At 40.6% G+C, this 26,657-nt stretch overlaps 2 protein-coding genes across 2 annotated transcripts in view; one reads left to right on the top strand and one right to left on the bottom strand.

The window, feature by feature from the left end:
• The window catches only part of LOC109888741 (RPE-retinal G protein-coupled receptor), a 31,527-nt gene extending 21,538 nt beyond the window's left edge, over window positions 1-9,989 (bottom strand). The window contains exons 1-3 of the mRNA XM_020479911.2: window positions 9,589-9,989; window positions 2,900-3,056; window positions 737-858 (exon numbers count right to left, since the gene is read on the bottom strand). Coding sequence (XP_020335500.1) covers window positions 737-858; window positions 2,900-3,056; window positions 9,589-9,667 — 358 coding nt within the window. The 5' untranslated portion in view covers window positions 9,668-9,989. The remainder of the gene's footprint in view (window positions 1-736; window positions 859-2,899; window positions 3,057-9,588) is intronic.
• Window positions 9,990-16,515: 6,526 nt separating this feature from the next.
• Window positions 16,516-26,368, top strand: LOC109888740 (leucine-rich repeat, immunoglobulin-like domain and transmembrane domain-containing protein 1). Its single transcript, XM_020479910.2, has 4 exons — window positions 16,516-16,897; window positions 17,395-17,855; window positions 23,171-23,476; window positions 24,158-26,368. The coding sequence occupies exons 1-4, from the start codon at window positions 16,764-16,766 to the stop codon at window positions 25,213-25,215; spliced, it is 1,959 nt and encodes a 652-aa protein (XP_020335499.2). The 5' UTR covers window positions 16,516-16,763; the 3' UTR covers window positions 25,216-26,368.
• Window positions 26,369-26,657: the final 289 nt, after the last annotated feature.

Here is a 26,657-nt window from a genome sequence, read left to right as displayed (position 1 = left end):
CACTATATGCGCTCAGCCATACATTGAAGTATGTTTTGCAAACAGTGATTGGGTTATATTATTCGCCTAAATGATGACTATTTCATTCTAGGCAAGTAGGCAAAAAAATGTAAAAGCCCCAGGGCCTATTTCAATCTGGACCTGGCCACATAATGTAGCTCTCTCTGACAGAAGTCTGGTTACTTCTGGTTGTTGTGGTACTGTATCTCTCTTATTGCTCTATGATATATAGTTTGACAGAATCATGACACACAATAGAAAGTGTGTCAGTGTTAGTGTAATCTGCAGATTATGTATTCATGAGAGGTCAGTAAAGCCATGCATATGAGTGACAACCTAACAGATTAATAGACTCCTAGGCGGAAGGCCAGATGGCCTCTTGGGATGCTGTGAGGGCAAAAGAACAGCTGCACCCAAAGACTAGTTTATGGGCTCCTGAGTGGCGCAGCAGTCTAAGGCATGGCATCTCAGTGCAAGAGGCATCACTTCAGTCTCTGGTTCGAATCCAGGCTGTATCACATCTGGCTGTGATTGGGAGTCCCATAGGGTTGCGCACAATTGGCCCAGCTTCGTCTGGCTTTGGCCGGTGTACGCTGTTATTATAAATAAGAATTTGTTCTTAACTGACTTTCCTCCTTAAATAAAATTGTCCTATCTAGTGTGCATTTGTTGTTGGGGATGAGTGTATGTGGATATGTATGAGATTTAAGAGACCTATGAAACTCATTCCACTTACTTGTGCAGTACTGGTGGTATCTGTCCCATGCGATGGCAGCAATGAAGTGGATGCTGGCGAGAGCTGTCACGAAACCCTGGAAGCCATGAGTCTGGCAGCCATCAGAGCCATAGGGCCAGTACCTGGAGAAGGACATAGTAAAGAGGAAGAAAGACAATACATTAGGCCTTAACATAGTCTATTTGTCAGCTGGTTGTGAATGACTTTTACAATGCTCAACAACCAATGGTTACTGGTAGAGCATAGAACTAGACTGTAGGGTCTTGTTTCTGATCTTTTGCATTGACCTCAGTCATCCATTAATAACCATTTTGAATGTGAAGTGAATCCGGTGCCTGTTTTCATCCTAAATCACCTAGACGGCAACGTCATCGTTCCTCCCCCTTGATTACAGAGTTCTAAATCCTCCGCCTTTACACAGCACAGTAACAGACCTCCCGGGGGGGAGGTCTGTTACATGTACTGTATGCCCTAAACCCTGTTGGTCTTTGCCCCGGCCTTATCGATCTACTACACTAACACTACGCAGAGATATTGATGAACCAATTGACTGGAATATGTCAGAGAGCGCGAGAGAGAGTGACAACCTCCTTTGCGTTGCTCCACTATAGACTATTGTAGGAATAGTATAGAACAGGGATCATCAACTAGATTCAGCCGCGGGCCAAGTTTTTATTGAGCGGATAGTCGGGGGGCCAGAACATAATTCAAATACTTTGTAGACTGCAAATTGACCGCAAGAAGCCAAAACAGATATATTGTTTGACTAAAACATAACAATTTCAAACCTTGCTTACATTTGTAAATGATCAAGTGTCTCTCTATTATGCGTGGGCTTATTGGGAACAGATTTAAATAAAAATCACTTGGAGTTAAATTCCTGGTGTTTTTAAGTCTATGTCCAACAATTAACTCGAGTGGTGTGGGGGCTGTGCTTTGGCAAAGTGGGTGGGGTTATATCCTGACTGTTTGGCCCTGTCCAGGGGTATTGTCAGACGGGCCAAAGTGTCTCCCGACCCCTCCTGTCTCAGCCTCCAGTATTTATGCAGCAGCAGTTTATGTGTCGGGGGGCTTGGGTCAGTCTGTTATATCTGGAATATTTATTCTGTCTTATCTGGTGTCCTGTGTGAATGTAAGTATGCTCCCTGAAATTCTCTCTCTCTCTCTCTCTCTTTTTCTCTCTTTCTCTCTCTCAGAGGACCTGAGCCCTAGGACCATGCCTCAGGACTACCCGGCCTAATGACTTCTTGCCGTCCCCAGTCCACCTGGCCGTCCTGCTGCTCCAGTTTCAACTGTTCTGCCTGCGGCTATGGAACCCTGACCTGTTCACCGGACGTGCCACCTGCTGTTTCAACTCTCTAGAGACAGCAGGAGCGGTAGAGATACCCTGAATGATCGGCTATGAAAAGCCAACTGACATTTACTCCTGAGGTGCTGACCCGATGAACCCTCGACAACCACTGTGATTATTATTATTTGACCCAGCTGGTCATCTATGAACATTTGAATATCTTGGCCATGTTCTGTTACAATCTACACCCGGCACAGCCAGAAGTGGACTGGCCACCCCTCATAGCCTGGTTCCTCTCTAGGTTTCATCCTAGGTTCTGGCCTTTCTAGGGAGCTTTTCCTAGCCACCGTGCTTCTACACCTGCATTGCTTGCTGTTTGGGGTTTTAGGCTGGGTTTCTGTACAGCAATTTGTGACATCAGCTGATGTAAGAAGGGCTTTATAAATAAATGTGATTGATTGATTGAATTAAAACAATTGGGGGGGGCAAAATAAAACCACTTGTGAGCCAAATTTGTCCTGCAGGCCAGTTTTTATTTTACCTTTATTTAGCTAGGCAAGTCAGTTAAGAACATTATTATATTTTCAATGACGGCCTAGGAGCAGTGGATTAACTGCCTGTTTAGGGGCAGAACGACAGATTTGTACCTTGTCAGCTTGGGGATTTGAACTTGCAACCTTCCGCTAACTAGTCCTATGCTCTAACCACTAGGCTACCCTGCCTCCCCAGTTGGAGAAGCCTGGTATATAATATTCCATATTCCATTCAATTCATGGTATTTCACAGTGGAAAATGTTGCAACAATGAGTCAGTGTGAGTAGAAAGTAAATTAGGTGATGGAAAGGATTAGTAGGTTATTCTACGTCACTCACCTCAGAAAGCTGGAGAAAGCGGCAATGGTTGCATTCGCGGAGATGCCCATATCAGCCAACGCCAAGCTAAAAACTAGGAAATTGCTGGGGGTTCTCAGTTCTCTTATTTTTATGAAAGCAGCGACTGTCACAGCATTCAGGAAGAATCCCAGAAGACCTTTGGGGAACATATATCAGAAAAGGCTATAAACACAGCGGCAGTGCGCATAGCAAAGTACTCCAAAATGATTTCACCCACGAAGTTGAGAGCAGACTTTTAATACTTAAACCCTTAAGTTTGTCCTCTGTAGCGTGCCTTTGTTTGCTAAAATCCATACGTTTTAATAAAATGTTAATCAAATACAACCATTAACTGTTTCCTTGTTGAGATTCAATTGGCACATGTGGATTTGTGCTGAGTTGCCATCTTAGAGCACAAGCAATGAGGAAACAGTCGGCAGTTGTATTTGTGAACTACCGGCTCGATTAGGTCTTCTGTAGCAATTTTTGAAATTGTGTTTCATACAGTACGAGTCAAAAGTTTGGACACACCTACTCATTCAAGGGTTTTTCTTTATTTTTACTATTTTCTACATTGTAGAACAATAGTGTAGACATCACAACTATGAAATAACACCAAAAGTGTTAAACAAATCTAAATATATTTTCTACTTGCGATTCAAATAGCCACCCTTTGTCCTGATGACAGCTTTGCACACTCTTGGCATTCTCTCAACCAGATTCATGAGGTAGTCATCTGGAATGCAATTCAATTAACAGGTGTGCCTGGTTAAAAGTTCATTTATGGCAATCAGTTGTGTTGTGACAGAGTAGAGGTGGTATACAGAAGATGGCCCTATTTGGTAAAAGACCAAGTCCATATTATTGCAAGAACAGCTCAAATAAGCAAAGAGAAACGACAGTCCATTATTTTAAAACATGAAGGTCAGTCAATACGGGAACATTTATTCAAGTGCAGTCGCAAAAACCATCAAGTGCTATGAAGAAACTGGCTCTCATGAGGACCGCCACAGGAATGGAAGACCCATAGTTCATTCTGCTGCAGAGGTTAAGTTCATTAGGGTTACCAGCCTCAGAAATTGCAGCACAAATAAATGCTTCAGAGTTCAAGTAACAGACACACCTCAACATCAACTGTTCAGAGGAGACTGCATGAATCAGGCCTTCATGGTCAAATTGCTGCAAAGAAACCACTACTAAAGGACACCAATAAGAAGAAAAGACTTGCCTGGGCCAAGAAACACAAGCAATGGACATTAGACCGGGAGAAATATATCCTTGTTCGGATGAGTCCAAATTTGAGATTATTGGTTCCAACCACGATGTCTTTGTGAGACGAAGAGTAGGTGAACGGATAATCTCTGCATGTGTGGTTCCCACCGTGAAGCATGAAGGAGGAGGTGTGATGGCGCTTTGCCGTCTGTGATTAATTTAGAATTCAAGGCACACTTAACCAGCATGGCTGCCACAGCATTCTGCAGTGATACACCATCCCATATGGTTTGGGCTTAGTGGGACTATAATTTGTTTTTCAACAGGACAATGACCCAACACACCTCCAGGCTGTGTAAGGGCTATTTGACCAAGAAGGAGAGTGATGGAGTGCTTCATCAGATGAACTGGCCTCTACAATCACCCGACCACAACCCAATTGAGATGGTTTGGGATGATTTCGACCCCAGAATGAAGGAAAAGCAGCCAACAGATGCTCTGCTCAGCATATGTCGAAACTCCTTCAAGACCGTTGGAAAAGCATTCCAGATGAAGCTGGTTGAGAGAATGCCAAGAGTGTGCAAAGCTGTCATCAAGGCAAAGGGTGGCTACATTGAAATAAATAAAATACATTTTGATTTGTTTAACACTTTTTTTTATCCTACATGATTTCATATGTGTTATTTCATAGTTGTGATGTCTTCTGTATTATTCTACAATGTAGAAAATAGTAAAAATAAAGAACAACCCTTGAATGAGTAGTTGTCAACTTTTGACTGGTACTGTGCATTGGATAAAAGTAGAGTCCATGTTCCCTCTAAATGTTTGTTTTTTTACAGTGAACACTGAGGCTGTACTGTTACAGTTTTAGGCAGTAGCCAATGGGCTATTGTGGCTATTTGAGCATAATGTAGACCTACTAACAAAACCAATGGAGTAAATCTAATAACATTTTCACGTGGAAATAGCTTTTGATTTCCAAGAGATAGGCTTTATGAGGTGTTCATTGCATGAGACTTTTAAAAACATTTTTACATTAAAAAAAATGTTTTACTTGGTCTGTAACACCATGAGCCAAATAGGTGACTGTAAATTGCATTGTATTGTGCTGTATGATGCAAGAAACCCCTTTACAAAATAAAAGTAATTATTACCATACAGAGAATTAGACGATGTAGGCTACCCCTCTGCCTATTGGCTTATTTGCATATGCAAGACTGTCTCAAAATACAACACTTTAACTAAGACTAAGCTTTTTACCTGACTGGCTTTTCAATGAGCTTGAAATGTAGCCTACACGATTTGTGCTCTTGTAGGCAGCCGTAACTCCCCATTGCTGACCTATACTTATCTATGACTGGGCTAATAACTTGCTAACTAGCAAAGAATTTCAACAAATGTGCACACGCTCGGGCGGCTCTGCGCTCTGAACTGATCTGAAAAGCACATTCATTCATGGGTGATTGAAACACCGCTCATGGGCTACCACCTCCAATAGAATTGTACTCTGTTGTGCTCTAGCTCTGCCTCCAACAAAATCACACTCAATCTCGCAAAGTTAGATTTGTTTTGGTTTGTTGCATGGATAAGGGTCTGATATATAACGTTGATTCGATCACAGAAAAAACATTGATCTATATAGTGCAAACTCATGAAGTTCAATCTCTTGCTTCTCTGCAAGGTCTGGCATTTCTTCAGCGAGGCAGTCCTAGAGGAGGTGCGCGACCATGCACACACGCAGCTTAGTGGGAACATTGGTAAGGGACTCAGTGCTAGCAAATGGTATATCATACACTAGAGTTGAGGAACAATGGGAAAGTAATTCTGTTTTGAAAGTTGATACAATTTTGAGAAAATGGCCCTTGAATGTTTTGGTACACCTACTGGAGAGCTATTCTTTGTCTACACTCATTCAGCATCGTTCACATCCTCTTAAGTCTTAGCCCCACCCATCTCTTTAAGGATTCACATGTGAGGCCATGTGCTAAACAGAGTGAGAACAATAGTGTACTAAACAACCAAAGATTTTAAGACTAAAGGCTGGTAGTCTTTATGTGTGTCTTTAGTCTTTATACTATGTCTATCGACAATGTCTGTAGATGGTTGTCGCAATAACATCATGAACATTCTATTGTTGTCCGACATTAAACTTGACATTTTCGTTATTAAAAAGTATTAACACAAAAACTACAGGCTGCATGACATCAGCAGCCTGATGGTCCAAAATAGCATAGCTGGTGTATTTTTACACCAATAAACCCATCCGTTTAGAAATGAATTTAGTATATGTCAATCTAGCAAACCAGGCAACTAAAAGCAACTTTTCTAAACAATGTTTTTGTATGTTTCTAGCTTGTTAGCTTACTAGCTAATGTTAAATTAGCTGGCTAGCCAGTTCAAACAATGATCATATAGCTGACAACGTCTTCACTTTAGCTTATTTGTATTCACTATTACAGGAAAATAAACTCACAACAAGATCATTATTTACAAATTAATGGGAATATAATTACAAAATAAAATAAAATTAGAAACATATATCTGAAAGTGTACACTACCATTCAAAAGTTTGGGTTAACTTAGAAATGTCCTTGTTTTTGAAAGAAAAGCTATTTTTTTTGTCCATTTAAATAACATCAAATTGATCAGAAATACAGTGTAGACATTGTTAATGTTATAAATGACTATTGTAGCTGGAAACAGCAGCTTTTTAATGGAATATCTACATACGCATACACAGGTCCATTATCAGCAACCATCACTACTGTGTTCCAATGGCACGTTGTGTTAGCTAATCCAAGTTTATAATTTTAAAAGGCTAATTGGTCATTAGAAAACCTATTTGCAATTATGTTAGCACAGCTGAAAACTGTTCTGATTAGAGAAGCAAGAAAGCGGGCCTTCTTAAGACTAGTTGTGTATCTGGAGCATCAGCATTTGTGGGTTCGATTACAGGCTCCAAATGGCCAGAAACCAATCACTTTCTTCTGAAACTCGTCAGCCTATTCTTGTTCTGAGAATGAAGGCAGTTCCAGGTGAGAAAAACACATTTTGATAAAACAAAAAAAAAGGTTTACTTTCAATTGCCTCTGCTGTGTTGTAGTGACATAAGCCATCTTTCCTGAAACAAGTCACATTTGGATAATGTTTGATTAAAAAGTATGGCAACAACAGAGGACAAACATAGGTACACAGTAACACCATACCGAAACCAGGCGTGCGCAAATTGATTTTTGTCCCCCCACACCAAATGCGATCACGACACGCACGTTGAAATATCAAAACATACTCTCTACCAATTACATTAATTTGGGTACAGGTTTAAAAGCATTAAACATTTATGGAAATGTAGCTAGCTAGCTTATTTGTTCTATTTAGCTAACTTGCTGTTGCTAGCTAATTTGGCCTGGGACATAAACGTTGAGTTGTTATTTTACCTGAAATGCACAAGGTCCTCTACTCCGACAATTAATCCACATATAAAACAGTCAACCAAATCATTTCTAGTCATCTCTCCCCCTTCCAGTTTTGTTCTTCTTTGGACTTTATAAAAAGACTGGAAGGAGAGATGACTAGAAACTATTTGGTTGACCATTTTATGTGTGGATTAATTGTCAGAGTAGAGGACCTTGTGCATTTCAGGTAAAATAACAACTCAATGTTTTATATCCTATGACAAATTAAGTTAGCTAGCAACAGCAAGTTAGCTAAATACGACAAATTAGCTAGCAACTGCAAGCTAGCTAGCTAAATTGCCATAAATGTTTCATGCTTTTTGACCTGTCCCCAAATTAATATAATTGGTAGAGAGTTTGTTTTGCTATTCCAACCTGCTTGTCATGATCGCATTTGGTGTGGGGGAACAAAATCAATTTGCGCACAAGCGCATCCATTTCAGATGGTGTTAATAACTTGTAGGGGGGGGGCGGTATTTTGACATCCGGATGAAAAGATGGCCCAAATTAAACTGCCTGCTACTCAGGCCCAGAAGCTAGGATATGCATATATTGGTAGATTTGGATAGAAAACACTCTAAAGTCTCTATAACCGTTAAAATAATGTCTGTGAGTATAACAGAACAGAAATGGCCCGAGGACAAAGCATTATTTATTTATTTTAATTCAGCATACCACTGATTTCAATGCCTGGCACTTTTATAATAGGGCGAAATCATCCCCGATTGCAGTTCCTAGGGCTTCCACTACATGTCAACCATCTTTAAAAAGAGTTTCAGGCTGGTTTTTGGAAAAATGAGGGAGAAGTTGTAATTTCTCTGGGTGGCTCCCATTTTGGCTGTAGTTTCCAAGCGCATGGCCGAGTCAGCGCGTTCTTTTTGTTTATCTCCGGGTAAACACAATAACGATTCTCCGTCTTAAATTGTATTGTTTATTTGCGTATTAGGGTACCAAATGATTGATTTTAAACGTTGATTGACTTGTTTGGATAAGTTTATTGGTACCGTTTGGGATTCATTTTGTATGCATTTTGAAAGAGGGAAACCGAGTGGATTATTGACTGAAGCGCGCCAGCTAAACTGAGTTTTTATGGATATAAAAAAGGACTTTATCGAACAAAAGGACCATTTGTAATGTAACTGGGACATTTTGGAGTGCCAACAGAAGAAGATCTTCAAAGGTAAGGCATTTATTATATGGCTATTTCTGACTTTCGTGTCGCAACTCCCTGATTGAAAATTATTTGTTATACATTTGTGTGCTGGACGCTGTCCTCAGATAATCACAAGGTTTGCTTTCGCCATAAAGCCTTTTTGAAATCTGACACATCGGCTGGATTAACAAGAAGTTAAGATATATTTTGATGTATTGCACTTGTGATTTTATGAAAGTTTTATATTTATAGTAATTTAATTTGAATTTCGCGCTCTGCAATTTCACCTGATGTTGGCCAGGCGGGATGCTAATGTCCCACCTATCACAAATACGTTTTTAAGCAACTTCTATTTTGCGCCTGGCAAACTCAGACGCTTGTAGGCGCGCGAGCAGTGTGGGTGCAATGATTGAATAACGTGTGTGTATATTTATTTTTGCAAAGCTCACGTTGGTGTGGTCAGCATGTAAGGGTTTAATCATTTACATTAAGTATTCACTGCAGTGACTGGAAGGAGTAGGAGGCTAATTTAAAACAACTTCAGTCTGTGCTCAAATCCTCAACTCCGAGTTGAGGTACTTGGCTACAGTGCGCAAAACCAAGCCGCAAATTCCCTGAAAAATGAAAGCAGGCACGTTTTCTTTTTAAGTGCTTCTAAACAATAATGTTGTGACATTCTAGGATATATCATGTGATTTCCTGGCCAACATCAGCACTTCATCTATATTGTATCAAGTCACATAACACTGCCGGCACCGTTTAAGAGCATAACAGGCCACCACCTCCTGACCAAGGAGCATCAGATCTAACATAGCATACTGTAGTTACCGCATTTATGACAGAATTCCATCAGAAAACGTGACACTCACCCTCAACGAGTAGACAAGATCCTAAAGAGAACACATCAATTTCCGAGAAGCCATTCGGTAAAGGGTGGGAAGACACCATCTTGATTGCGATTTTTCATACAAATAAAGTGCAAATATCCCTGACCTACTTACTCGTTACTGCCCGCTCGCTTAAAGATGTGCCTCTAACCTAACGGAACTCGCTTCTAACGGAGCATTTCACGTAAAAAAGCATGCACGTAATTATGTAAAGTTCTCTCTCTCTTGCACCAATCCGCATAAGAATGTCTTACTGAACATAACACTAACCGCTGCCCCCTACCACGTATTTACACACCGCTACTCTAAAGCGCTGAATTAGTTGTACACAACAACCCTTTGTGTCTGTGTGCGACCACCGTCTGGAGAAGGATGCCTGTGATGTCAAATGCACGCGTTTGATGTAAACTACAGGTCTACAGTCAACAGGTGTCCAGCTCATTGAAAGGATGTACAGCACCTAGCCATATAGCCTACATCCATTAATTCATGCTTATTGTAGGCTAATGAAGAGCTTGCATAGCAGTAATATATTATAGAGCACCATTTACAGCCCTATAGGCTACATTACATGTATAGGCCTATAAACAGTATAACATGAAGGCCAGTAGATCATCTACAATATCAGCTGCTGTCAGTTTTCCTTCTTCAAAGTCAGCCAGTGATAAAAGAGTACACTTTTCATTGGATGAGTATCTTCTTAGCTATAAACATAATAAATAAACACACATATTCTCTGCAGCGGTCGTGGGCATTGCATCTCAGTGTTAGAGCATCACAACAAACACCCTGGTTCATATCCAGGCTGTATCACAACTGGCTGTGATTGGGTCCCATAGGGTGGTGCACAATTGGCCCAGCATTGTCCGGGTTTGGCCGGTGTAGGCTGTCATTGTAAATAAGAATTTGTTCTTAACTGCCTAGTTAAATAAAGGATAAATACAAAATTACATAATTCAAGTTGTGAGATCTATATTAATAACTATAATGAGTAAACAGATCTAATTCAAGTCAACCCTGTAAACATTGCTATAGTTCCATAATACAAAAATATGTTCTGTTGAACAATCATAAAGACTAGAGGGTTTCTGACAAAGTCGTGAGAGATACAAAAGCCAACACTTGGCATAAATTATACTATCTATACTTTAGTGGAGCATGCTATAATTGCAACATCCCAATTGGCAACATTTCGTACCATAGGGTTAGAGGGGAGAATGAGAGTCATATTGCCTGGCTACAAATCTGGATTATCAGATTGGGAAACCATGGGAAATGTAATTGAAAACATGACTTTTTTTTTTAAATGTGCAAATTCATATGACGATGCAAATCATCATTACTAAATGAGGTCATTGGGGATTCTGTAATGTTTTGCGTATTGCATATTTTAATAAACGGATTCAGATACGTGTGCTTTCAGTTTCTGTTTTGGTCTGGGACCAAAATAAATACATGTTTCAACACATGTTTATGCAGATCTGACGCTATGAAATATTTGTCTTTTTAATGTGATAAAAACTAGGCTATGTATTTTAGTTATCTGTCCTGTATGAGTCTCTAACATGACTCGTCTGATACAGATTTGTGTCATTATAAACTGACCTGTTTATAACGTAGCTCTTAGTTGTCTCTGATATGAAGCCAAGCACACACATCTGTCTGTCCTTGGCTGACCTCAATATGGCTGGCTTTAGGGGACAGGGGAATTGTCATCTGTACATGGGCTTTTTGGCCTTCAAGAAAAACATATTTCTCACTAAAAATAAATACAAAATACAAATATCTTTTCAGTAATTATATCTGACCCACACAGTACAATTTATTTCCAACATTTTACTTTGTCAATATCTCTAATTTCAATATTTTTTACCTATGCAAGTTTGTTGGGGAAACGTGTTGATAACCTTTCAATATTTTCAATTTCTTAAAAAAATATATGCCAAATGTCTCTGGACTGTAAATTGTATCTACCAAAAATATGCCCCATGAGACTATAATTTAAGATGATTTGAGAGGGTTTAGTCAGTCAATGAAGGTTAAAAACTGTATATTTAGAGAGAACATGAGTGCGCACACACACGTACACACAGTTTAACAATGTCAGAACTTGTTTTATTTTACCTTTATTTAACTAGGCAAGTCAGTTAAGAACAAATTCTTATATTCAATGACGGCCTAGGAACAGTGGGTTAACTGCCTGTTCAGCGGGAGAGCAACAGATTCGTACCTTGACACACTCAGGGATTTGAACTTGCAACCTTTCGGTTACTAGTCGAACACTCTAACCACTAGGCTGGAAAGGCAGGAAGGCAGGGAAAACTATAGGCTGGACAGCACCTCCTACTGGCAAGTTGATCTCCTGTAGGTTAGTTGGTTAAGCATAGCACTTAGTGGGTTCGATTCCTGGGACCACACACGCATGTACAATGTATGAACGCATGACTGTAAGCCGCGATGGATAAAAGTGTCTGCTAAATGGCATATCAAATCTATCTACAGCGATCCAATTCCGGGTCCCATGCAGGGTTTTGACCAAGCATTTATCACTGACTATTACCAATGGGCTATTGTGAGATTGTTGATTGTTGAGGGATCTCCACTTTAAAACTAAATAGTATTTTTCATAAGTCGTTCCAAAGGGTAGTTTTAATAGAGCTAATGAAATGCAATCAAACTTTATCAATGTAATCATATTTCATCAATAATACTATCTAGGCCTATTGCATTTTCGAAAAATCAGCAGCAGCTGTTGGTTCAATTTATCCCAGGATTCAACTAAAAAAAGACAGTAGATATCATCCTACATCCTCAGAAAAAATGGTTCCAAAGCGGTTCTTCGGCTGTTCCCATAGGAGCACCCTTTTTGGTTCCATGTAGAACCCTTTTGGGTTGCATGTAGAACTCTCTGTGGAGAACTCCCTACTGTACATGGAACTTAAAAGGGCTCTTCAAAGGATTCTCTTATGGGGACAGCCGAAGAACAATTTTAGGTTTTAGAAAAAAGGGGGCTAGTGTTGTAGGATTTCAAGCTTTGATTGATTTCACATTTGATTCCAGTTTGTTGACAAGTTAATAATTGATTATTTGGGATCGGTGTCCCATCCACGGGATTGTTGCGCTAACGTAGGCTAATGCGATTAGCATGAGGTTGTAAGTAATAAGAACATTTCCCAGGACATAGACATATCTGATATTGGCAAAAAGCTTAAATTCTTGTTAATCTAACTGCACTGTCCAATTTACAGTAGCTATTACAGTGAAAGAATACCATGCTATTGTTTGAGTAGAGTGCACAGTTTTGAACATGAAAAGTTATTAATAAACATATTAGGCACATTTTGGCAGTCTTAATACATCATCTTGAACAGAAATGCATTGGTTCATTTGGATCAGTCAAAAACTTTGCACATACACCGCTGCCATCTAGTGTTCAAAATATAAATTGCAGCTGGCCTGGAATAATACATTATGGCCTTTCTCTTGCATTTCAAAGATGATGATACAACAAAAATACAAAAATACATCGTTTTTTTTTCTTTGTACTATGGTACCAGATCTATTGTGTTATATTCTCCTACATTCCTTTCACATTTACACAAACTTCAAAGTGTTTATTTTCAAATGGTACCATGAATATGCATATCCTTGCTTCAGTGCCTGAGTTACAGGCAGTTAGATTTAGGGATGTCATTTTAGGTAAAAATATTAAAAAAGGGGAGGATCCTAAAAAAAGGAACTCTAAGTTAAAGAATAGGACTAAGCCAGTGGCATAGATGGAACTATCCAAGCAGAATATACATTTGCATTTGGAAAGTATTCAGACCCCTTCCCTTTTTCCACATTTTGTTACTTTACAGCCTTATTCTAAAATTGATTAAATAAATTGTCCTCATCAATCTACACACAATATCCTATAATGACAAAATTAAAACAGGTTTTTAGAAATGTTTGCAAATGTATAAAAAAATATAAATAAACAGATACCTTTTTTTTACATACGTTTTCAGACCCTTTGCTATGAGACTCGAAAATTGAGCTCAGGTGCATCCTGTTTCCATTGATCACCCTTGAGATATTTCTACAACTTGATTGGAGTCCATCAGTGGTAAATTCAATTGATTGGACATAGGGCTGGGCTATATTTAAAAAAAGATTGACAGTAATTTTATGTTTTTTAATAATAAAAGTTCTAAATTTGCTTTGAGTAGGGCATTACCCTAGGGTGCAAACACATACATTCTAAGTGATTTTAATGGGTCTTTCTCCATTCTAATTGTTTAATACTGTTCAATTCAACATCAACCCCAAAAAATTCATCATTTTCATAAGTGTCTGCATTTGAGATAATTTCCACACCGCCACATAGGGCTGCATGATCTGGGCAAGTAATCTGGGCCATATTTTAAACCAAATGTTGCAATTTGACTTGCGTTAACACTTGAGTTAACTGTTGGAATCATGGGAATATAATGTCTATTCTAATTATATAGTTAGAATATAATAGTGGGCACTTTTAATACAGCATTTGAAATGACAACAAATTAAAATGCCAAGGAGTAGTTATTGTGACAGGGTAGGAACTAATGTGTTGATAGGTGTTTCCTAGGGGACCCTAAAATCTTTGGCTACATTGAATGTTTTCTCTTAGCTACTAACATATTCTTGCTTTGCGTTTACCTCTTTAATTAAGAAGACACTGTTGAACAAACAACATGCTGATTTAGGTCTACACAATCACTAATTACGCTTGCTCTTACTCAGTACATTTATTAGCTAGCTAGCGATTAGCATTAGTGTCTAACAAGATTTAGGAACAACTTGCTAAGAAAATACAAACTAGCTGTTTGAAGATGTAAGAAACACAAGCTGATAGTGTAATTATAGAATGCTAGTAGATTTATATTAAGAACCAAAGCAAACCAACATTAAAATATCGGTATAGATGGTAAAGTAAAAATCCAAACCGGTCTGTGCATCAATACCGGTATATCACAAAACACGGTATACTGACCAGCCCTAATTGGACGTGATTTGGACACCTGTATATATACGGTCCCACAGTTGACAGTGCATGTCAGAACAAAAACTAAGCCATGAGGTCAAAGGAATTGTCCATTGAGCTCTGAAACAGGATTGTGTCGCATCGGGGGAGAAGGGCCTTGGTCAGGGAGGTGACCAAGAACCCGATGGTCACTCTGACAGAGCTCCTGCTCCTCTTTCGGGATGGGAGAACCTTCCAGAAAGACAACTATCTCTGAAGCACTCTACCAATCAGGCCTTTATGATAGAGTGGCCAGACTGAAGCCACTCCTTCAGTAAAAGGCACTCGACAGCCCGCTTGGAGTTCGCCAACAGCCACCTAAAGACTCTCAGACCATGAGAAACAAGATTCTCTGGTCTGATGAAACAAAGATTTATCTCTTTGGCCTCCAGTGTCAAGTCTGGAGGAAACCTGGCATCATCCTTACGGTGAAGCATGGTGGTGGCAGCATCTTACTTTGGATGTTTTTCAGCGGACAACGACAGGAGAATGACCCTAATTACATAGCCAAGACAACACAGGAGTGGCTTCGGGACAGGTCTCTGAATGTCCTTGAGTGGTCCAGCCAGATCCCGGTCAAACATCTCTGGAGAGACCTGAAAATAGCTGTGCAGCGACGCTCCCCATTCAACCTGACAGTGCTTAAGAGGATCTGCAGAGAAAATTGGGAGAAACTCCGCAAATACTTGTGTGCCAAGCTTGTAGCGTCATACCCAAGAAGACTCAAGGCTGTAATCACTGCCAAAGGTTCTTCAACAAAGTACTGAGTAACGGGTCTGAATAATTATATAAATATCATATACGTTAAATTTTTTTATAAATGTACAAACATTTTGGCTTTGTCATTATGGGGTATTGTGTGTAGATTGATGATGGGGGGAAAATACATTCTAAAATAAGGCTGTAAAGTAACAACATTTGAAAAAAGTCAAGGGGTCTGAATACTATACGAATGCACTGTCCAGCTTTTTTTATGTAGATTTTTGGCTGTGGAGAAGACCAAACACAATTAAAATGAGTAAAACATCCATGGCCACATTTTGGTGTACTGTAACTATACATTCTCGTATGTAATCATCGAAAATGTGCATTTTGAAGAAGGTCACAGGTTTGTAGAGATCTTCACAATTGCTTTAATAATCTGTGCAGAATCTTGATCAGCATTGATCATTTGCACCATGTACTTTTTTATTAATGCAATCTTCATGGCAATTCAAGTCATTTGGTTGTGCTATTAGATAGTGAAAATGAAAAGCCTATTGCAAGGGTCTGAGTGGGTCATCATAAATACTATATCCAAGCTCCGACAGGAAACATCTGGTGGGGAGTGGGTCGCCAACCTGAGAATTGCTGACATCAGTGTCCTAGTCACCAATATTCTGCCATTGTGCCCTTGAACAAGTAATTTAACCCCTAAACTGTATGGATATTTGCTTTCTCAAATTCAAAATCCACTTAAAGTATCCTCAGATTGTCTTTTCTTCCATTCATTCCTAGCAATGTTACTTTAACCCACATATAAACATTGCATGCTTAAGCTTTTAGTATAACACTGTTCATTTAAATTACTCTGATTGAAATACTGAATTGGTAATTGAGTATGTATTCACATACCAAAGGACATTTCCTGAATGCACATGTGAAAATGAATGCATTGAATCTCTGGAGCTCAAAGCTGACAAAGCAGTCCCGTTGGATCCGGCATTTGTGCTGTATTTGGGCCACCTTGTGGCAAAACCAACGCAGCCCTACAACAGATTAGCAGTCACGGCAGGGCTTAAATGAACACACTGTTTTTGTGGGGGAGAAAAAAAATAAACATCAGTGGATTATGACAAATTCGGAAGTATTTTCGTTGATAATAAATAGGGACATCTCTGCGGATTCCGGGATGCAATACGCATCAGTTGAAAAGAACTACAGTCCTTTTGCTAATCCTTGTCTATCCTTTTTATCTTGGGACTCATATAGCAGTCTGATCACTATGGGACAGCGAAGCGGTGGGACAAAGCCTACCAAAGGATGATATTCCGGTAAATTAGATATTCAGATCTCTTTGGCTTCAGTGGCGCTGACTGGATGCATGCAGACTAGCTGTGCAGTCTGCAGATAAATGTGGGCCAAAATGTTCCTTGTGTTCTTCCTGGGACTCTACCTGGCGACAGTTGCGTTTCCCTCCTCGGTGAGTGCGTGCCCGTCACAGTGCAGCTGTTTTTTTCACAACCTAAGTGATGGATCTAAGTCCAGGTGAGTAGAAGAAATGAATGACAACGCCAAACACGTGATCGCTTTATGCTCACGATGTATTTGTTTGCGCACATGCATTCTCTCTAATTGAAGATACTTTTCTCCCGTGATCACATATGTTTTCCGCAAACTGTGCCATCAGCACGTGAACAAATTCAATTAGGGGAGTGCATGATGTCCAATTGTATTTAATGTAGGATTATCTTGCGATGGCAGGTCGACCAACTCTCCATCTCTGACAATCTCTCGGAGTTGAGTTGTTCGTGAGAGTTTTATTGATTGACTATAATTATGATGCAAATAATTATAATATTAATGGACATATAGCCAATATAAATTAATTTATGAATTTCACATAAATAATTCACAGCAATTTCTTTCTTATTTTTTTTAAACAAAATTACAGGTCAAATAATAATCACTTTGTTTCTTTCCTCACACATTTTGATTGAAATAATATAAGCCTAAATGAAACACATCCCGTTATGTTTCCTCAGGAGTGTCATTTGCAACGACCCTGAGATCTCCCTTGTGCCTGCCAATTTCCCCGTGGACACGTCCAAGCTGCGTATCGAGAAAACAGCCATCCAACGGATCCCAAGTGAAGCCTTCAACTACCTCCGAAATCTGGAGTTCCTTTGGATGTCCTTTAACGTGCTGTCCGCTCTCAACTCGGACAGTTTCCGTGGGCTGCTAGATCTGGAGGAGCTGAGACTGGATGGGAATGCCCTCATTTCGTTCCCCTGGGAGTCTCTTATGGATATGTCCAGCCTCAGGCTGCTGGACTTGCACAACAACCGGTTGACCTCAGTTCCCGCAGATGCCACAATGTATATAAAAAACCTGACCTACCTGGATCTGTCCAGCAACAACCTTCTGACTGTCCCGGCCGAGGTGCTAGCCACTTGGCTAACAGTTAAATCTTCGCATGGCCCAGATAGCTCCAAAATGATACTTGGTAAGGCAAAGCGATTTTTACCTTTTATTTTTCCTTCTATTTATCTAACCTAATTAAATAGGTGATCACATGTACCATTGAGGTACAATCTCATTTACAAGTGAGATGTGTCTAGAAGGCAGCTCTAATATAAAGCCACAGGACATCAGTGCCCTATCACTTTTTAATAGCACCTTGTAATTAAGCATTGATAATGGAATTAGTTTATTCATTTATTTATCATTACTCCCCCATTTTTAAATGTTAGTATTATTAAATACTTAAGTTGTTTGAGTGTGTGAATAACTAGCTAGTTATTCCAACATTTATTCACAATTTTAAGTTTTTAATAATGATTAATAAGATAATTCAAAAGACGTTTAATATAGGTCCTTGTAAACCATTTAATAATCATTATAGTTAAGTCTTTGCATGGCCTAATGTAAAGTGAGGCCTATTTATGAATACTTTATAAATGTTTTGGCCCCTAGAGTTGATGTCTGCGCCAGTGCTGAACTTTATGGCTGTAAGTTGCTTTGGATAAAAGTGTCTGCTAAATGGCATATATTATATGATCTAATTAGCATAATACAAATATTCCCATCAAAATCTGTCTGTTTAAGCTATAGATATGTTTTTTTTGCATGGGCTGCAATCCACCGCATCTGCCGATGTCGGCCTTCCACATCTGCGGTGGAAGGTGGCAGAGATACAGCTGTGTTTGTCAGACCACGAGACTTCCCAAAAATCATTCTCCTCACAAAAACATCTGTAGAGTTGGAACAGATTTACGACCCCTAGAAGCATCACAGGACTTGTCGGAAGTAAGAACAGCCGATGTGCCAACTTCTGTCCGAGCAGTTTGGCCTACACACTAATATGATGGAAAGATTTGACTCTCACGAACACTATGGTGTTCTCTGTTTTGCTCTATACCCGCCAAAAGTGGCACGGGACTCATCTGAAGGTAACCCAGTACCAGGCTGAAAAACGAATGGAAGTGAATAGGAAGGTATACAGATCACTCCACTCTAACAACAAAATATTCTGAGCTTTCTTATGTCTCTCAGATATAGGACAGACAATTCAAAACATACTTCCTTTTGATACATTTCTTGACTGTTTTTCCATGTGTGAATCTGTTATTCAATGCGTTTCTATAGGCTAATAGCAGTAAGGTCAAATTCAACTGTATGTATGTATGTATGTATGTATGTATGTATGTATGTATGTATGTATGTATGTATGTATGTATGTATGTATGTATGTATGTATGTATGTATGTATGTGTATGTATGTATGTATGTATGTATATTGAATACTTACACGGATCCTAAAATGTAAAATCAATTATCAATATTCACCTAAAATGTCATACCCAACTCTAACTGCATGTAGCTCAGGACCTGAAGCAAGAATATGCATATTTTTGATACCATATGAAAGGAAACACTTTGAGGTTTGTGGAAATGTGACATTAATGTAGGAGAATATAACACATTAGATCTGGTAAAAGATCATACAAAAAAAGTGTTTTATATATATATTTTCCATGATCTTTGAAATGCAAGAGAGATGCCATAATATAACATTGCAGTTTAAGCTACATTTAGATTTTGGCCACTATATGTGGCTGTATGCAAAGTTTCAGATTGATCCAGTAAAGCATTGGACAATATTTTGTATCAAGTCTGCCCAAATGTGCCGAATTGGTCAATTGATACATTTAAGTACATAACTATAGAGAACATACAGAAAGTATATGGTAATACAAAATGTACATTTACACACTCCCAGGAATGTCATATATGATGGATCATTAGCTTAAACACTAACTTTCACACATCTAGATGGTGGGGTGGGTGTGGCGCTAGAGACAAGCAGGGGTTCAAACTGTAGAATCAAGCAAAACTATGCTACATTTTATCTCTGGCACCCTCAGGATGACAAATCAGAGCAAGATTACTGAATGTAAGTACATTCAGATGTGAATTTGTTGCCTTTTAACCTGGAATTAAAATAGATTTTTGAGGGGGTTTGTCTAATTTGATTAATACAACATGCCTACCACTTTGAAGATGCAACATGTTTTTTCTTGTGAAACAAACCAGAAATAAGACAACAACAAAATAAACTTGGGCGTGCATAATTATTGACCGTCAGTACTTTGTAGAACCACCTTTTGCAGAAACTACAGCTGCAAGTATCGTGGGGTATGTCTCAATAAGTTTGGCATATCTAACCACTGGGATTTTAGCATATTCTTCAATGCAAAACTCCAGGTCTTTCAAGTTGGATGGGTTCCACTGGTGAACAGCAATCTTTAAGTCATACCACAGATTCTCAATTGGATTGAGGTCTGACTTTGACTAGGCCATTCCAAGACATTTAAATGTTTCCCCTTAAACCTCTTGAGTGTTGCTTTAGCAGTATGCTTAGGGTCATTGTCCTGCTGGAAGGTGAACCTTTGTCCCAGTCTCAAATCTCTGGAAGACTGAAATAGGTTTCCATCAAGAATTTCTCTGTACTTAGCGCCATCCATCATTCCTTCAATTCTGACCAGTTTCCCAGTCCCTGCCGAAAACATCCTCACAGTTTGATGCTGCCACCACTATGCTTCACTGTGGGGATGGTTTTCTTGGGGTGATGAGAGGTGTTGGGTTTGCGCCAGAAATAGTGTTCTCCTTGATGGGCAAAAAGCTAAATTATAGTCTCATCTGACTGACCTTCTTCCATATGTTTGGGAAGTCTCCCAGATGCATTTTGCTGAACACCAAATGTGTTTGCTTATTTTTTTCTTTAAGCAATGGCTTTTTTCTGGCCAGTCTTCTGTAAATACCAGCTGTGTGGAGTGTACGGCTTAAAGTGGTCCTATGGACAGATACTCCAATCTTCACTTTGCAGCTCCTTCAGGGTTATCTTTGGTCTCTTTGTTGCCTCTCTGATTAATGCCCTCCTTGCCAGGTCTGTGAGTTTTGGTGGGCGGCCCTCTCTTGGCAGGTTTGTTGTGGTGCCATATTCTTTCCACCTTTTTATAATGGATTTAATGGTGCTCAGTGGGATGTTCAAAGTTATGGATTTTTTTTTTATAACCCATCTGTACTTCTCCACAACTTTGTCCCTGACCTGTTTGGAGAGCTCCTTGGTCTTCATGGTGCCCCTTGCTGGTGGTGTCCCTTGCTTAGTGGTGTTGCAGATTCTGGGGCCTTTCAGAACCGGTGTATATATATACTGAGATCATGTGACAGATCATGTGACACTTAGATTGCACACTTTATTTAACAAATTCTGTGACTTCTGAAGGTAATTGGTTGCACCAGATCTTATTTTGTGGCTTCATAGCAAAGGTGGTGAATACATATGCTTTTACTTCTTTTTTTTTTGCATTTTTAAACAAGTTATTTTTTTCATTTCACTTCACCAATTTGGACTATTTTGTGTATGTTCATTACATGAAATCCAAATAAAAATCATTTTAAATGACAGGTTGTAATGCAACACATTAGGAAAAATGCCAAGGGGGATGAATACTTTTGCAAGGCACTGTACATATCACTGTTACAACAGCATAAATGTTTTGGATTAAAATGTTGAATATATTTTCGAAAACATCCTCTGTATTATGTGCTTGCTGTTGTCCCCCATGATGATATCTCAGACACCACTCACCCGATTTTGATGATGCGTCTTGCCATAGAGAGCCATCATTTACCAAATTACACTGATTGACCCAAGTGGAGCGCTATAGTAATCAATCGTAATCCAAACTTTGAACAAGCATCTCTCCTGACCTGTTTGTGCTTGACTTGTTGTCTCTAATTGGCCCAAGGAGAGACGCTGCATCATTCGTGGGGGATGACATGTTTGCTGTTGCCTTGTTAAACCATTGATATGTTCTAGGGGCTATTTTGTGACCTTAACCCTAAGAGTCTAAGCCTCTAGATGGCGATATCTACTACGCTAATATATTTTAGAAAAATGTAATATGGTAATAAGCCCCTGGCGGTATCAAAAATATATAAAACAATTACCTGATGAAACATTGCATTGGGTCTTACTGCTATTAGCCCATAGAAGCACATTGGATTACATATTCATACATGGCAAAAAAAGATAGTCCAAAAATTAATTGCTCAAACCATGCGAATCTCAGCTTTCGATAGTGGGGTCCAAATAGTTTCTAGCTCAAACTGTTCGGACTTTACATATGTTTTCGTGAGAAGACCTTTAGTGAGAAAACCATATGTTTTCCTGAGAAGACCGGTGCGAATGGCCGACACCGGCGATGCAGTGGATTGAGACAGAACCGTAAATGGTTTATAAGGACCTGCATTGATCAACTTATTAATGAACTTATTTACCTAAGGTCGATGTCCGAGGCCCCACCTCTGTCGTACTTCTGTATCTGCTGTGAAAGCTGACGGAGTTAGAGCGGTGTTTGTCAGAGTTGACGAGTCTTGGGACTCGTCAAGTTGGTACAGCCTATCTGCAAACTTCTGTCTGTAGCGTCCGAACAGTTTAGGCTACACAAGAAAATGACCTATCTGTGTAAAGGTGAGATGAACACATACATGTCTGTTGTTTTACAATACTAGTCTGAAGGTCCGCCGGTACCATTTGACAAAAATAAGGGGTTAAATATATGTAAATAAAAATATATTAAAAAACGTTTCCTGATCTTTCTTATATCTCTCAGATATAGGACAGACACTTCAGAACAAATTTCCTTTAAATTGGTTTTGGGGAGGGGACTATCTGTTGTTCCAATGTAGTGAATTTGTTATGCAATGCGTGCTAATAGCAGAAAGGCCAAATACATATTTTTCATCAAATAACAATTATATATTTTTTTGATACTTAAAGGGGTCCTAAAATGCCATATAGCTTAGTAGAGAAGAATGTGTGATGTGTTCCAAAAGCATCTGGAAAAGCCAACATGATCTGAGTATTGTGGGATCACTGCCTTAATCCCAATTTAACCATCGTCAGCATCACCACCACCACCGTCATTGTAGTTTAGTGTAGCATGTAAGTAATCCTCACACAGACATCCACAGGGCTGTAGCCGCACAGTAAAGCTGTGTAACCAGACAGACACTCTCACAATGTGAAAGTGACCAGGGCCAGGAGTTTTTCCTGACCACGTGACCTGACCAGGAAAAACTGTGGGCCCTTCTTATAACATTTCCCCTACTTCAAATAGTAACTCTTATGCTTCCCCTCTTCTCTGACCTCACCAAACCCCATTAGCGTCCTTTTTATTTTATTTATCACAGAATTCGAAGTTCAATTGTATTCTGACATGTGAATGAATCAGTTGAACTTCAACCATCCAGGTCTCCATGACAACTCCTGGGTGTGTGACTGCCGCCTGTACGACCTGATCCAGTTCCAGAAGTCGCCAACGCTCTTCGTGGCATTAATCGACACGCGCCTCCGCTGCTCCGCCCCCGAGAGCCTGTCAGGTGTTCTGTTCAGCGACGCCGAGGTGCGGAGGTGCCAGGCGCCGCGCATTCACACAGCAGTGGCGCGAGTCCGCAGCACCTTGGGAAACAATGTGCTTCTGCGCTGCGGGACCATCGGCATTCCCAGTCCTGATCTGGCCTGGCGGAGGGCGGATGGGAAAGCCCTGAATGGGACAGGTAAGTCAGCAAGGGATTTGTGTATGTGTGTGTGTTTGAGGTGTGTTTATGTGTGTGTTTACGCTTCTTTTTCTCTGGGCTCTATTCAATCTATATCACTGAAGCGTTACAGATTGCGCGCTAGAAATCTTAAATGTAATTTCTGATTGAGCCGACATACAAGTATGCAGCGTTTATCTCCACTAACACGGGAACATTGTCTTTAAATTGAAATCACAATGTAATGCTAATTGTCTACGATACCGATTGAATAGAGCCTTCTCTCTCTCTGAGTCTGTACACGTGTGTGTGAGTTTGCACTCGTGCCTGGTTAATTATTCAGTTTGCCCTGTAGCGTTAATATGTTGGTAATTAAACAGAGAGCTAGAGCTATATCCTTGGTGTCAGCCCCAGGACATCTGTGGGGAGAATGCACTGTGAAAGCAACACAGCTAATTTTCCTTCAATACTGGGCACTTTACTTTTAATGTAAAGGACAGGATTCATTACAGAATTTTTTTTGTCAATTATTGGATGTTTTCGATATTTGGGGCCATTTTTCTGGACGCTGATTAAGGATGTTCCTCGACTAAAAAACACTTTCAATGGGAATCTCTCTCTTTGTATGACCTTTTGTATTATTTTATTTAAATGTTATACTCTGACTAATAGTGTGTCCATGTCACTTCTCTGGCGCTACAGTCCAGCAGGAGAACTCCAAGGAAGGCATCGTCTGGTCAATCCTCAGTGTCCCGGCCGTGTCCTACCGTGACTCAGGGAAGTATGTCTGCAAAGCCAATAACTACGCCGGCAATGCCGAGGCCGTCATCTCCCTAGTTATCTCTGAAGCACCCCCAAAACCCGACAACAACAACAACCTAACCAGCGTGGTTGCTGCTGCCGTAAAAAAAATCAAAGTCAAGAAACCCAATGGGATAGGGAAAGCAGCATACCAGGAGAAACTGGTGGCTAGGGTAGGGGTTCCCACCACCAGCCCTCCACCCCCACTTGTTGTGTTGGACTCCAGCCCTGTGCCTGAGGGTGTGGGGAGTGTGGCAGATAGAGCCATCCCTGGACCAACCACTTTGCCTAGTCCAGACGGACTCCTGGAGCTGGAGAAAACCAACCTGAGCAACCTGGCCCAGGCCCAGTATGACCCGGACCGGATAGTTCGCTCTGTCAAGGTGTTGGGCGACACAGAGAACACCATCACCCTGAACTGGCGGGCACCCAAGGCCAAGAACACCACAGCTTTCAGCGTGCTCTACGCTGTCTTCGGTGAGCGGGACATGCGCAAGATCAATGTGGCTGTGGGCCAGAATCGCGTCTTCATCGAGGGCCTGGTGCCCAAGACCAAGTACATTGCTTGCGTTTGCGTCCGGGGCCTGATCCCCAAGAAGGAGCAATGTGTCATCTTCTCAACCGATGAGGCGGCCAGCGCAGCCGGCACCCAGAAGCTCATCAACGTCATCGTGATCACGGTGGCGTGCGTCATCGCCGTGCCGCTCACCGTCATCGTGTGCTGTGGCGCACTCAAGAGGCGCATCCAGAAGATGTGGGGCAAGAAGTCCAAGGACATCCAGGATTCGTACGTGACTTTTGAGACGCTGTCCCCCGGGACCAAGGCTAAAGGGTTGGATGGTGAGTACCTGACCAGACTCAACCCTGAGGAGTCCAACCGACTGCTGTCGGCCCGCTCCAGTCTGGACTCAGAGGCCACGGCTAAGATAGAGGGACAGCCCAACGAGTACTTCTGCTGATATCATGCTCCACATCCCTCCCTGTGTCAAAAGGCTGCACCCCCGCTCACACACTCTGGCTCAACACAGCCCCACACACACACACCTCATCTACAGCATAGCCCCACACACACGTCTCATTCTCACACACCTCACTCTCATCACAGCCCCACGCACATGCCTTATGCTCACCACAGCCCCATACATACACCTCGTGCTCACCATAGCCCCACACACAAACCTTGTCCCCACATACCTAATCCTTTCTCTCAACCTCAAATTCAGCAAAGTCCCACAGACACATTTCCTCATCACCACAGCCCCATACACAAACCTCACACTCTCCCTGAGGTTCACCACACACACACCTTGTCGAAATGCTCACACGCACCACAGTCCCACACACACACCTCGCTGTCTCACTTTCACTTACGGTAGCCCCACACACATATCTGGTTCTCTCCCTCTCTCTCACCAAACACACTCACACAGGGCACAGGACTCTCTCCCACCTCTCCACCCACGTTGGGCTCCACCACATTGGGGGTTCTATCAGATGGCGCTTGGACAATGCACCATCATGGAAATATCAGTTCTGACATTAAATTATTAATACTTTTTTTTACATCTGAAATGTATAGTATTTCAACAGAGAATTTGAATATTGTAATGAGTTTTTACACATTTTGGGGACTATTAGCTCATTTATATGAGCCCACAAACAAGGCCCCAGAGTATTTCATTCAAATACATTTATCATAAGATAAAGGACAATTCCACCCCTTTATCAACAGTTATTATGCTGTTAGTATATATGCACTACTGTAAGATTTCATACACATTGTGATGATCTGTCGTTTTTGTTAGTCATACTGCATGATTTCTAGTTTTTGTCATTTTGAAGCTTCTGCATTGCCCTCGTCTACAGCATTCTACAATTCCCAGGGTGCATTTTGTCTCCCATGATGCAATGCTTTGCCTAGTTAGCCTGCAGTTAGTTTAGCTAGCTTGCTATCAAGCCCAGATGCATCTTAGTCTAAATACATTGCCTATGTCATAAGTTATGATTGCATTTCACATCACTTTTGGGTTGTAAATATATTATAATGCTTGCCTGAAAGTCATAGGGGCCGATTCCGTCCAGAGTAAGCGCTCATAAATATTCCCTTACACTTTACCCCCCCCCCCCCCCCCCACTCTAGAATTAAAAAATATACTTTGGGGTACATAATCTGTTAGACAAAATTGTCATAGTTACTAATCACTACCAAACTTCCCTGCTAAAACATACCGTAGGTCTGTCTGCTGCCTTTTCGTTGGCTTTTAGGCTGTGACAATGTCCACACGAGGGGACTAATGCAAGTGTGGATTACATTTACATTAGTGCTTGCTGTCAAAAGGCTGCATTCTGAAATATGGACGGGAGCAACAGCAATCTTTTGAGGATAATACAGTGCCACCGA

The sequence above is a fragment of the Oncorhynchus kisutch genome, linkage group LG4 (assembly GCF_002021735.2).
Source record: "Oncorhynchus kisutch isolate 150728-3 linkage group LG4, Okis_V2, whole genome shotgun sequence".
Classification (NCBI taxonomy): Eukaryota; Metazoa; Chordata; class Actinopteri; order Salmoniformes; family Salmonidae; genus Oncorhynchus; species Oncorhynchus kisutch.
Note: the sequence above shows the minus strand (reverse complement) of the source record. Positions and strands in the feature narration are given on the sequence as shown.